We start from the raw sequence: 13,804 nt of genomic DNA, 5'->3' as shown, positions 1-13,804 counted from the left end.
AATTAACACTTCTTTGTAGTGTGTTCAATTTCCCATTAACTGCTCTCTGTTCCCGTGGAGGAGTAAAAAGACCTCCTGTCCCTCTGTCTTCTCTAATTTATCAACTTACTTCTATTCATTTCCATCACTTGGCTTCTTTATAAAATGATCTGTGACTGTCGTATCAATGGTTATTTTTAGTTTTTTTTAAATACCAGATAATTTTCTTCAAAACTTATTATTACTTTGATACCCACTGTACATAATTCTCAAACTTTATAATGATAATTAATAACTTTCTCATCAGATATGAAAGCCTTATTTTGGCCTTTCCAGTATTCAACATGAATGATCATGTCCTCCTTTTTGAAACTGTGTAACTTCCAAAATAGTATGGTATCTTGATTATTTGTCCTAGCACTTCATCTGCAGGCTCTTCTTCCTTCCACTGTTTTAAATTAAGTATGCTCTGTGTTCTTTTGCTACTCTCTTTTCCTGGGACGGCCTGGCTATTTTGACAACTTTATTATTTCTATCACCATATCAGGCCATATTCTCTCCCCTATGACTATCCATGAAATAGTTTTATCTAAGTTACCACCACCTCAAAATAAAACTTTATAATCCTTCCTCTTCTTCTTCCCCAAGATGGAACCTCTACATTCACCCAAGGAACAAACTTTAAGGTCATTTCTGGCCCTTCCTTATTTAACAAAGATCTGTGTACTGTATACACAATATTCAGTTTGATATTTTTAGTTGATACGACAGCAGACCTATGAGTAGAACTTTCCTATGAATGTCTTATAGCAGGGGAAGTAGAGAACAGGAGCAGAAGAGGAGGAGACAGCAAGTGGCTTTGTTGTTTGGGCAATGAAATCACCTACCCAGCACTGACTAACTTGTCCTTGATTGCTATGGCTTGCCTCGTTTTGGCTTACGTCACCTGGTATGCTGATTAGTATCCTACTATGCCTTCTTGTAATTGTAATAAACTGATTTCTACAATTATACTTCAGGTAGCTGCCAACTCTTGTAAACAAGATTTAAAGTAATCCATACATCAAATACTTTGCAGCCCCCCCCTTTTCTTTTTTACTAGTCTCAGAGTTTCTATTATTACTCATTAAGAAGCTATTATAGAAACAAAACTTCACAGACTCTAAGGAATTTTTGGAGTAAAAAGAAGAACAAACATCTCTAGGAGGGTTAAGGGTTTATATCAGTCATTTACCAGTATGACTTATTTAGCTTCCATTTCTTAAACACCTATTAAGGATGCCAATATGCATTTTAAATACACAACCTAACTTATTTTTCACAGAAGGTAATCCTTTACCACAGAACTATCTGAAGCAAATGGCACTTTGGCCTCTAATGCCATAGACCTATATATAAGTACATTACTTAAAAAGTCTCAAGACTTGCTGCAGTATTTATTATAAAGATACTGTCAAGTATTTTTTATTTTACTACACATTTACTATAAAGTTACTATACATCTATAAGAATCTGCCATAAAAAAAACTTTATTATCAGAAATAGCTGGCTTTATGCAAGTTAATGTTTTTTTTTTTAAAGATTTTATTTATTTATTTGACAGAGAGAAATCACAAGTAAGCAGAGAGGCAGGCAGAGAGAGAGGAGGAAGCAGGCTCCCTGCCGAGCAGAAAGCCTGATGTGGGGCTCGAACCCAGGACCTGGGATCATGACCTGAGCCGAAGGCAGCGGCTTAACCCACTGAGCCACCCAGGCGCCCTAAGTTAATGTTTTTTTCATGTTAATGTTAATTAGTACACTTAAAAGACAAATATAGTCGTGGAGACAAGTAAAAAAATGGCAGGTATAATTTCTGCTATTTATATTCAAAGTGATAGAAACCAACCTAATTTCACTTCAAAAAGGGGGAATTCAAAAGTAAAAATCCGAATGTTTATTTAGCTACATGCTAAAATCAGCTATACGTGTGAGTTACAATTTTACATGGCCAAAGAGCAACCACCTTTATGTCTCCTACTATAAGACTTATGACAGCTTATGACAATGATGACCTTCTTTTACATTTAGATCAACAACTCTAAGGCAATGGTCATTATATAAAATTAGATTCTCTCTGAAATTGCCTTTAACAGATCGGAATTTTAAATGAATTTCTTTTACAAACATCAAAACTGTATTTTACATGAAAAATACCTTTTTTGAAGGGGCTCCAGTAGATGGCACGTCAATTACAGAAGATGTATTAGTGTAGTTTTGTAAATAGGATCCATCTCCAGGACTTGGGGTTTCTAATGGCAAAATCCCAAAACTGAGAAGAGGTTGAAATCAAGGTGTCAAAAAGTCATCAAGGCATATATAAAGCAGCAGTATACTTAAATTAGAAGGTCTAAAAGGAAGAGAATGGCAAATCAGTCTTGGGGGCAGTGAGGATCTGAGGGGCAGATTTAAAATAAGCTGTGAATGTAGACTTTTCCACCCACCATAACTAAATTGAAAAAAAAAAATCAAACAAGGAATTAAATTGAGCAACAACTACTGATATCAGGAGATTTATTGGAAATAAAGAAGAATGGCTTTGTAAAAGCAAAGATCCAAATGATCAAATTATTTCAAATTCTTGGAATTTACAGGATTTAGACACTGTTACAGAGAGACTGTCTCTAGAGACCACTGGATCCATCTGTGATTCAGGGAGTTGTAATCTCGTGGCCATGATGTTTTAGTAACTCTCTGGCCCCGGGACCCAATTCATAGCATCTGTTCTAGCACAGAATCTTTTATTTTGACACTTTTGGATAGGTATTCTCTGGGCTGGGTTCCTGTATTTATACATATATATATTTCTAATAATTTTGACAAAGTATTTCCTATTGGTAGGTGTCAATCTTTCTTCCATGGTTTGGAAAACTAACAATAATCACTGCTGTCACTCTGATTATATAAGCATTCGAACATTTCAAAAGGTTCACGGATATTCACGGACATACAGCCAAAAGGACAGTATCTTTTAACACATATATTAGTTGAAGAAGGCATATTTAAGAGTTTTACATTTTTCTTTAATAGTTAATATTAAATTTTTATCACAGGTATTATATTTCTTTTACTTCATTTTCTGAAAATAGAATAGGCCCATTACCGACTTATTAAATGCTTCTATTTCCATAATGATTTAGAAGTTGCTGTTCATATTAATTAATATTAATAATATGAATTATTACAGATCATTTAATATTATAGCACATTTTAAAGCATGATTTGTCTGTCTTACCTTGGGGTTAATGGGCTAAGAGCAGCTGGTCCTCCTAATAAGCTTCGACCAGTTTTTGGTTTATTTTGAACCTGTTTAGATAATATGGAAGTTCCTGTTCCAAGAGGGACAGTATCTGGTGAAATTACAGCTGAATCAATATAAGACACTGAGGAATCTGTATTCAAGGAGTACTTTGAATTGGAAGATTCTAAATTCAGTCTGTTTAATTCCTGAAACAGAAAATTTCTACCATGTCATTTATGATACATTATTTAGTTCACTCTTTCCTGTTTTCATAATATTTGAACACTAGCAAATGATACACTTACAATGGTGTCCTGGGGTGTTTCCGTAAGAACGGTCTCAGGCTGTCTGTGAGATAGACTATGATTAGATACTAGTGTTGTACACGAGCTGGGCAGACAGTTGCTAAAGTTCTGTAAAGATGTTAATTTAAATGTTTGGTCAGGATCTGGCTTTTCACCTGTGAAGGGAAAAAAAATATATGCCTCTGAGGAAATTAGGATTAATATCTTTTTTCAAGAATGCATAAATTAGTGGAAATAAGGCCTTATCCAGTGTTTTAAAGTTCTCCTGTTTCAGCTAATCAAATTTACCTCCCCAAAGTCCATCTATCAATTTATTATAAAAATTTACCCCTCAGATAAAGCTATAAATTTAGAACTTAAATGGAACTAAAAAAGCACTGATTTTTAAATATAATAAATCACTGGAAAATGCAGATTTCTGTGTTTCTTTTAAAGCAGAAAGCAAGTAGATCTCATTTTACTCAAAGTAAGGAGTGATGGTCAAGAGCTGAAACCCGATAGTAAAGTTTCAAGCACTTCCGTGTATACGTACACAATGTTTTTAAAATGATCGTTGATGCGTCCTAGAGCACATATACTAAGGCACTCTTTCCCCATACTGTCCAGGTCTTATTTACATTAACAGCTTCTAGTTTCTACTCCAGGCATTCTATTAATTTCTTTCCTTACCTAGAAAGCTAGTGTTACACTCATACTCACAATACGACTCATTCTAGAGGACACAAGGCCAAATCATTCCTTAAACATATTCTATTACCTTATTTCTTATTCTCAATTTTAACAGCTTTTAGCTTTGAAAAATAATTTTCTTGTGAATAATTTGTATCACTTTCCAAAAACTAAGAAGGAGGAAAAAAAGAGTAAGTAGGGGAACCCTCCCCTAGCTACATCTACAAACCTACCTATTTCACATAATGATTCAAAGGGGGACCAGAGGAAAGGATTTAAACTAAGGCTCTTTTGGTAACATTCTGATCCTTTGGCAAGCCGATCTGTCTTGCTGTAAAGACAAACAAATAGATTAGACAAGCTATACAACCCAAAACATTATAAAGAAATTTTTGGTACAAAAAAATTAGGTACTCATATATGTATGTAATACACATCTAAGTTCTGCGAGTACTCTTCTTGACGCTTCCCTAAATTACCAATTTCCCCTTCTTAACATTCTCCAATCTCTATTATTTAAGGCAGTTCAAATCAAAAGGCCAGTGAAAGCAAGCAGAACATGAATTGAAAGGAGTGCTAGCCCAATAAACAATCATTGATTCTTGAATATTATAATTGCTTTTAATTTCCTGTCAGATACTGGAATTACTGAGGAGAGATGGACAATATCCAAATATTTGTCCTATTCTTAATTTTTAATGTAATATCTCATTGGTAATTTTGAAAGTGACTTAAATGTTTTAAATGATCAGATCTTCTCATGAAGTAGAGGTAGTGGCATTTTTTTTTGTTTTTTTTAAAGATTTTATTTTTAAGTAATCTCTACACCCAACATGGGGCTTGAACTTACAACTCTAAGATCAAGAGTTGCACGCTCTACTGACTAAGCCAGCCAGGTGCCCCAAGGTGGCAACTCTTAATGAAACAAGTTTCTCAAATTGAGGTAAAAGATTATTTAGATGGTACTGGGAAGAAACCAGTTAATCTAAGAATCAGACTAATTATTGTGTCCTAAACATATGGTCTCACGAGCTACTGAAGACAAAAAGACCAATAAAGAGATAAAAAAGATATCCCACTAGCTATAGCTACAAAACAACAACAGGTATGTATCTAGATTACTGGGTCCAATTTTGGCCATAAGACAGACACATAATGGCTGAAATGAAAAGCCTCTTTTTTGGAACAGAGTTTTCCTCCACTGGATATTAAATCTTTTAATATTTATGATGAATAAAAGGAACCCATCCTTATTCTTTAAACAAGGGTAGGGGGAACCCTTCTTTGTGGTTAGGGCCTGATTCAACTGTACCTTCAAAACTTTTAATAATCTTGTTTAAAAATAATTAGTAAAACACATATAGTATTTTTGTGATTTAAACATTTCATTTTGTTTTATTAAACTTTATTTTGAAATAATGTTAGACTCATATACAAGTTACAAAAATAACACAGAGTTTTTATGTTCCCTACACCCAGCTCCCTCAATGACAACATTGGACATAACAACAGCACAGTTATCAAAACTGGGAAATTAACAACAGCATAAACTAAACCACAGACTTTATTTGGATTTTAGCAGTTCTTACATACACTAATTTGTTTATGAATAGTTTTATGGAATTTTATCACATATAAAGATTTGTGTAACCACCACCACGATCAGAATACAGAACTGTCCCAACGGCCCATACCTGCCTCTGCACAGCCATAGTCTTGCTTCAAATGTACCTTCTGATTTGACAACTACTGATCTGTCTCTATCATTATAATTCTGTCATATCTATGCTTTATGAAAAATTCTGTTGCTCTGTATCCTCACCAGCCTTTGGTATTGTCAAAAGATTTTATTTATTTATTTGGCAGATAGAGATCACAAGTAGGCAGAGAGGCAGGCAGAGAGAGAGGGGAAGGCAGGCTCCCTGCTGAGCAGAGAGCCTGCTGTGGGGCTCCATCCCAGGGCCCTGGGATCATGACCTGAGCAGAAGGCAGAGGCTTTAACCCACTGAGCCACCCAGGTGCCCCGGTATTGTCAATTCTTATTTTAACCATTCTAACAGGTGTGTAGTGGTTTCTAATTGTGTTTTTTATCTGCCTTTCCTCAACAGCTAATGATTTGGCACATTTTTTCATGTGATTACTTACCATCTATATATCCTCTTTGGTAAAATGTCCATTCAAATACTTCACCCACACTCAAATCAGTTTCCTAATTTCTAATTTTCTTATTATGGAGAATTCAAGAAACAACCTGTTTCTACCAAATCTTTCCTACTTACCATCTTACCCCTCCTTCTTAACCAAGTAGAACTCATTATTTCCTCCTTCAGACAAAATACTGCTCAAAGTTTAACATGGCATTTTTATTGTGATAAAAACTTACAAAATTTGTTTACAGCTTCTCTATTATAAACCTTTGAGGGCAAGGACTGTGAGTTATTTATCTTCACATTCCCAGTGTCAAGTACTGTGTCTAGCCATAAATGGAGGATAGACCTCAAAATATTTTGAATAAATGACAAGAATAATCATAGTTGCATGAACTAAAATTCATTACTCCAAGTCCTTTTACTAAAATAAATGAAGATATTGATATTATATCTTTACTTACTCCTGTTCTCAAAAGAGTGGTGTCATCTGAAAATGAGCCCCAAAATTCAGCCAAATAATTTATTCTGTTCAAAAAGACATTTTCAAGGTTTTTAAAAAACTACTATTCAAACTAGCCTCAATTTATCTTAAAACAGATGCTTTCCTAACTCTTTAGACAAGCAATTCTCAACCATTTCTTCTACAATATGTAACAGGTGACATTTATACATGTGATGATGCACTCCCATGGGCAGCTGAACAATTCCTGTTATCTAATTATATCTCCACCCTCTACTCCCCAACTCAGAATATTTCAGAATAAAAATCAGTGCAAACAATATTATTATAGTGATGACTTTGAATTCATTCTCACTTGGTTTCAAAAGACTAAATTTAAATAAATGTAAAGAAATTTTATATACATTTAAAATTCTTTGCAAATCACTATTATTTCAACTATCATCGTAGGAAGTTTCCTATGACATGCCTCAAGATTAGTATGGCAAACCAGATGGAAATTACTATTCTTTATTACTGAAATTTGCCTTCAAGCCTTGTTCTAAGGAGCAAAAGTGATATTTAATACTAGAGAAAGAACTTTACTCATTTCTTTTTCCTCAGTGGATGACATGAAGATATTCTCCTCACCCAAGGAAAAAAAAACCCCATATGTGCGCTCAATTAATAGGTAGTGTTGCTGTAGCTACTATTATTAAGGCAAGGTGGATAGTCAAAAATGGGATCAACATCCCTATTACTTTATAGGTTTAACAAGGTCATAGAACTGGAAGACTGTGTGTGTACTCTTCAGCCAAGTGCTATCTGATAAATATAGATAATGTAAGTTTTTTTTAAGTCACAAAGACTTCTAGCACTGGAAACAATCTTCTGGTAACTTGAATCATTCTTACTTACCAATATACATGTCCCAACAAAGAAAGAGTAAAGCAAGCTGAATCACCAAACTCAGTAACAATATCATCATGGCTTTTCTGCTTATTAAACACTCCACCAGATAAGATCTGTTCCCCTTCTGCAAGCCTTTAAAACACAAATTTACAGATTAACAAAAGTCAGTATAAAAAGTACTGTGTGTGAAGACATTCTTCATTACCAATGTACTTCCTTATATGGAGTTAGATAAAGTAAGAAGTCCATGGTACCTTTAGAACAGCAATAACCACATGTTTAGAATCATTTGGAAGACTGGGAATTTATGATCTTAAAATTCCAGTCTTTCCTTTAAAAACAGAACCAGTTAAATCTAGTTTCTGTATGTACAAATGTAGTCTGAGAAACATACACATTACTCATGTCAAAAGAAATGGAAGGCTGTTATACAGGGGGAAAATGTGAACGGTTCTTCACTAACAGATGTAGTGATCCTTTTTAGTTCTATAATTCCTTGAAATAGGAATCAGCAAGCAAATTAAACAAGACCAACAGATTTTAACTAAAAACTGCATACTTAATGGTCTCAGTCACTTTTTATAAAAGAAACCTGAATAGCACTTCATCTCTTTTTGTCAATTATGTTTTCTTGATATAGAAAATCATAAGTGTTCCCCAAAGGAAAAAAAAAATGACCTGACTTCACTATTTCTAGCACATCAGTTTGTAATTGTTTCTGTTTTAAAGTTTTTTCCAAACATCATGGGGAAAACTCTCGAGTAAATTTTCATAGCATATCCTAAACATAAATGATATCTATAGTTCTTTTATTGACAGTGGGGCTTTTAAGAAACCATGAATACTTGTAAATGGAATAAAAATGTCTAAGGTTAAGAACTGGCTTAAGAAACTGCAAGTTTAATAAATTTTTAAGAATTTAATATTAGAATCTTTGAAGTAAAAATAATTCAATAACAAGTGTTTCAGAAATTTTAGATATTTTAGCTAGCTTTAATTCAAAAGTCATCAGTAAGACAGTAGACAAATACAATTTTTATTAGTCTATGGAGACTTCATGAGACTTAGTTGTGTCCTCCACTATAAACTTAAAAACTACATTCACATATAGGCTTTTACAGTTATCTATTTAGTCACTTTTAGCATTATTCCAACTCTTCCAGCACAGAAAAGAGTTTAAAAGAAGATAACTACCTATATTTATAGCTGCCTCCGGATTCAGAACAGGGACAGCTGACTTAACTGTAATGTTCAAAAGAAGTGTTCTCCTTAATCTGCCCCCTTGCTTCAAAGAGGCAGGAGCAGTGGTTCCCAAATAGAATGATCTCAAAAGGCAAGTAATTATGCAACTACCCCAGACACAATGAAGCGTTAATCTCAGGTGAACAGGTAAGGAGATTTTCAGGCTTATTCCAATTAAAAGCGAAAGAATGGAAATTAACACTTCAGATAATTTTAGAAAATGACAGGAATTAGTTATATAACTTAAATTTCTCCAGAGTTAAATTCTATTATTTATTACCATAACAATGAAATCTCTCCATAACAAAAATGATAATGCCATAGGCAACAGTATAAACATTTTAAGTTACTGAAATAGACAAATCTCTACCACCAAAAAAGAGAGGAGAAAGGGAGTCAGAGTTTAATCTATCAAAAGGATTTTATCCAAAATTCTACAGTGTAAGTAAACAAAATTAGATAGAAAAGATTTAAAAACTTACTTGCTGAGATCAACACAACATTTTGCAAGCAGGTATTTACACTGCGGTGTAGTACAACTGTGTCCTTTCAAGAGTCTATATGCTTTATATGCCTTTCCTGAGCGGTAATAACAGGTTGCCAATAAAAACAAGGCTTCCTCTGAGTGTACTAAGAGCACATATGAAAAAAAATGGCTATTATTCAGTATGTTGAATGGTAATCACTGTTTATCTGGCAATAAACAAGTTTAGCAACAAAAAATTAGTCATGTTATTTAATATAAAACGATCATTTGTTAATCCAAATTTGAATTGAGAAATACTTTACTGATAGAAATCTTAGTTCCCCAAGTCCTGATTACCTTCTTACAAAGAACCAAGGAAATAATACAATGAAGGCAGTCATAGTATTTTCAATAAATCCTAAGGAAAAGTGTGCACTTGTGCACACACACCCACACATGCACACACCCACACCTACCTTTAAACAGACTACCAGTATACTGTCTTTTTTTTTTTGGTAATATTTTTCTAATAGACTCTTTGAGAGAATAGAAGTTAAATTTCATGAGAGGGTAACTCAGGGTTATAAAGCTAATTATCAATCTGAGATTATTTTCTACATTAAAAAAGGACAAGATTTAAAACACGCATGCTTATTTCTAACACCAAATACAAGCTAAATTATACAAGATAATTTAAGACAAAAGAAAAATAAACACAATGTTTAAACATTCAATTGACAGACTTAACACTTCTATAGCAATAATTATATTGCCCTGCAATGGCAAGAGTGGAATTATTCAATCTGTCTGCTAGTCTTAATATTAGGAAATGCCCCTTCTTGCTTAATGAAATATGGCATTTTTTCCTTACTTACTGTCTCCCAAACCATCACCTCACTTCTATCCTTGCAAGCTCCCAACCAATGCAGGTGAGAGTCTACAGAAGCACCAACAAGGGAGATAGAGGGAAAAATCACAAATCTGTGCTTCTAAAAATGGGTTATGTAATAATCTCAGTGGGCTGAGGGATGTTCTAAAGCAGTGGTTCTAAGTGTGGTCCCTCTACCAGCATCAGCATGATTTGGGAGCTTGTTAAATGAGAAATTCTTAGCTATATCTCAGACACACTAAGTCAGTAATTCTGGGAGTAGAGACCAGCAACCTGTGTTGTAACAAACCCTTCAGGTGATTCTGATGCATGCTGAGGTTTGAGGATCACTGCTCTAAAGTACAAGGTAAATTTGCCACATCCTCTTAAAAGTTAACTTCACTCAAAGTTTGGGATTAAAAAAGTAGTGAAGTTCACTTAAAGTTGGAGATTAAAAAGTCGGTAATTTGTAAATTTATTCCTACAAAGGTTTTTTGGGAGTCATATATAGATGCAAGCAAAAACTAACAGAACCCTTCCACTCTGGTCCACCTTACGTTTTTTTCATGAAACCTTACTACGAAAAAAAAAAATGCAATGAATGATATGTAGCAAATGATAAGAAATTTTGGCAACATGTTCACGGGACAGACCTAGTATTAGTGCATCAGAAGCAAAAAAATGAATAGGGAGCTCGATTGCAACAAACTGTTAATTTTACTGAACTGTAAGTGCTAATTCACATAAATTAGAAAGTGTGATTTCTTCCTGATTTTGCAAAGGCCTAGTTTCCCCTTATACGTTTTTAAAAACTATTGATTGCACCAATAAACAAGGGCTCCCCTAAACTAGTTTAACTTTCAACTACAACAATGCTTCATCAAATGTTTTGTCTCAAGTACTTGATTATGTTTAGGTACATTTTCACTGCAGAAAAACTCCCTAATAACATAAAGATACCAAATATTCTGTGTGGTGTGTGTGATTTCAGTGTCATACTGCAGTTACCTTTTCGAAATGTAATAACTTAAAATCTACCAGTTCAGATGGAAATATGGATTGGAAGTTTAAGCACACCTTGAGGTTAATGAAAGTATAAGATATTGAAGTAAATCCAGAACAACTTGAAGGGTTGTGAAAGACATGGAGAGACCTGGGTGGTTTTTGAGGCTCCCCAGAAATAACCTAACAGTCCTGAACACTGAATCAGCAGCAAGGAGTTATAATAAAGCTAAAAAGCATAGACTATTAACAAATGGATTTCATCTGGAACAGTAACTCCAACTGATTGACAGTGGCTGCCTCAAGTGCTAAATTCAGAAAAATTCTAAGGCTGACCACAACTTAACTAGTAAGTGTGCAGATATCAAAGTAAACAGACCTAGAAATGGTTACAGATGTCTGCATGACACTTATTTACCATCCTTTACTTAGAGCCTTAATTCAATAGGTGATTGGGAATTATAAGATCCATATTATACTTTATAATCAGAAATAAAGTGAACATTGACTCCACACACTCTTACTGTAATATTGAGAACTCAATCATGTACTAGTTAAATTATGGTACATCCATATGATGGAACACTCTGGAATTGTTAAAGAAAAAGAAAGACATAGAACGATTTCCAGAATGCACCTTAAGTGAAAAAAGCAGAAACAAAAAAGAAGTTGTAGAACTACACTGGAGCTCCTCTTCTTACAGATTAGGCTTCAAAAACTGAAAGGTTTCATGTAAGTCCAAAACAATTAATAGGGGTTTAGTATTGTGTCCTCCAGATACATTTCCATCAAATAGGAAAGTGAGTCAGTCCCTCACAGCTTTCAAATCAGTTAAGACACCTCTTCTTGATGCTGACTTACAATGTGAATGAGCAGCCTTTTTCCAAAGTGGACCAGTTTTGGCAAGACTTAGAAGTCTGAGGTGAAGGTTCTCTAGCCTTGATAAAGTCTATGATTATCATAGAGAACTGCTTAGAGGTTAGAGTACTCTGCTTGCTGCCTTGTCATGAACTCAACATTGTGAGTGAGTATTCAAAGGGCTAGAACTGTGAAATCATCTATGATGTGTGACACACATTTCATCTTGATTATCTTTTAAGTTCTTAAATCAAGGATGGGCAGTACAGCACATGCATCAGAACTATGGACTCCAGAGCCAAACAGCTTAGGGCCAGATTCCAGTACTACCACTTACTAGCTTCATGACTTATGGCAAGTTAACGTCTCTGTCCCTCAATTTTTTCATCTGCAAAATAAGGACATAAGAGACATTGATCTCTATGGTTTGCTACTAGGAGCAAATAAGTTAATCGAAAGAGAGTACTGAGGATAGTACCTGACACATAGAAAGAGGTATATGTGCTATTATTACATTATCATTTGCTTTCTCCTAAATTTATAGTACCTGAATAGTCATTTGATAGTAATGTGGGTTATACATACATGACACTGAGCCACAAGCTCAAATAATTCCATTTAATTACTAACTTTCTTTTGCTGAAGGATTTCAATTGCCTGGGTGCTGTGCTTCTCAGATGTTGCATGATTCACTCCATCCTTTAGAGTAATTTCTTTTGTTGAATACCTCATTTACATAAACAACTTCAGTATTTTAATATTGTTTTCACTTTTTATTTTCTCTACAGTTGTTTATATCCTAAGTTTCAATACTAACCGGTTTTATATTTATTGTATATGACAGGGTTAATAATGGTTTAAGACACTTTGAAATCATGCTCAGAGTAAATATACCACAGGTAAGAGCAGTGGAGGAAATTTCAGAAAGGCTCTTTAGTGTTGGGTTGGTGGGGAGGAGGAAGTGGCCATAAATAAGGAGAAAGCACATGGCCAGACTGTGCAGGGGCTTTGCAAGCTGTCTATAGGGATAAATCCTTCTAGCAACTAGACATCTCTAAAGCATTTTAAGAAGAAACATAAAGAGAATGGGTTGATTTGGAAAGTGGAAAGGGAAGAGGCAGGCAAGAGTAAATATGGGAAAACCAGTTAGGAAGCTTTTTTAGAATAGATGTCTTAGATTAGTGTGGTAACAGAAATCCAGCTTTGCATGCACTGAGTTTGGTGTGTGTGATGTTTGTGTGAAACAGCTAAGATAATGCAATAAAACAGTTGAATTTTGAATTAAAAAAGGTTGTTGGAAAGAGTTGAGTCTTAATCACTAACACATTATAAAAATGAAAGCTATGACAATCAAACAGCATCATCTTTTTCACTGGCAGGCATTTAATAATGACAGTAAAAGTTTAGGGCAATGGGCCAGACATCCTTTTGGAGCTCCAACCATGCCCCCATCCCGCCACAGAACAAAATGACCTGAATTTTTAGACTAGATATATGTATTAAATTTTCCAATAATGACCTAAAAATGAAACATTATGCCACATCATTAGTAGCATTCTGGACATTTCCCCTCAATTATGACCTTAACATAAATTGGCAAATAATTTTTTAAAAAATGTTGCCATTTGGGTCAACTA

At 34.3% G+C, this 13,804-nt stretch overlaps 1 protein-coding gene across 9 annotated transcripts in view; it reads right to left on the bottom strand.

Annotated features, from left to right (window-relative positions):
• CDC27 (cell division cycle 27) overlaps positions 1–13,804 on the bottom strand; it is a 74,127-nt gene that overhangs the window by 38,381 nt on the left and 21,942 nt on the right. For all 9 annotated transcript variants that reach the window (XM_047707116.1, XM_047707114.1, XM_047707115.1 and 6 more), the window contains exons 3-8: positions 9,456–9,603; positions 7,738–7,863; positions 4,464–4,561; positions 3,562–3,716; positions 3,251–3,462; positions 2,173–2,287 (exon numbers count right to left, since the gene is read on the bottom strand). In XM_047707116.1, coding sequence (XP_047563072.1) covers positions 2,173–2,287; positions 3,251–3,462; positions 3,562–3,716; positions 4,464–4,561; positions 7,738–7,863; positions 9,456–9,603 — 854 coding nt within the window. The remainder of the gene's footprint in view (positions 1–2,172; positions 2,288–3,250; positions 3,463–3,561; positions 3,717–4,463; positions 4,562–7,737; positions 7,864–9,455; positions 9,604–13,804) is intronic.

Source organism: Lutra lutra, chromosome 16, assembly GCF_902655055.1.
Source record: "Lutra lutra chromosome 16, mLutLut1.2, whole genome shotgun sequence".
In the NCBI taxonomy this organism is placed as follows: Eukaryota; Metazoa; Chordata; class Mammalia; order Carnivora; family Mustelidae; genus Lutra; species Lutra lutra.
The sequence above is the reverse complement of the archived record's forward strand: the minus strand, read 5'-3'. Positions and strand labels throughout refer to the sequence as shown.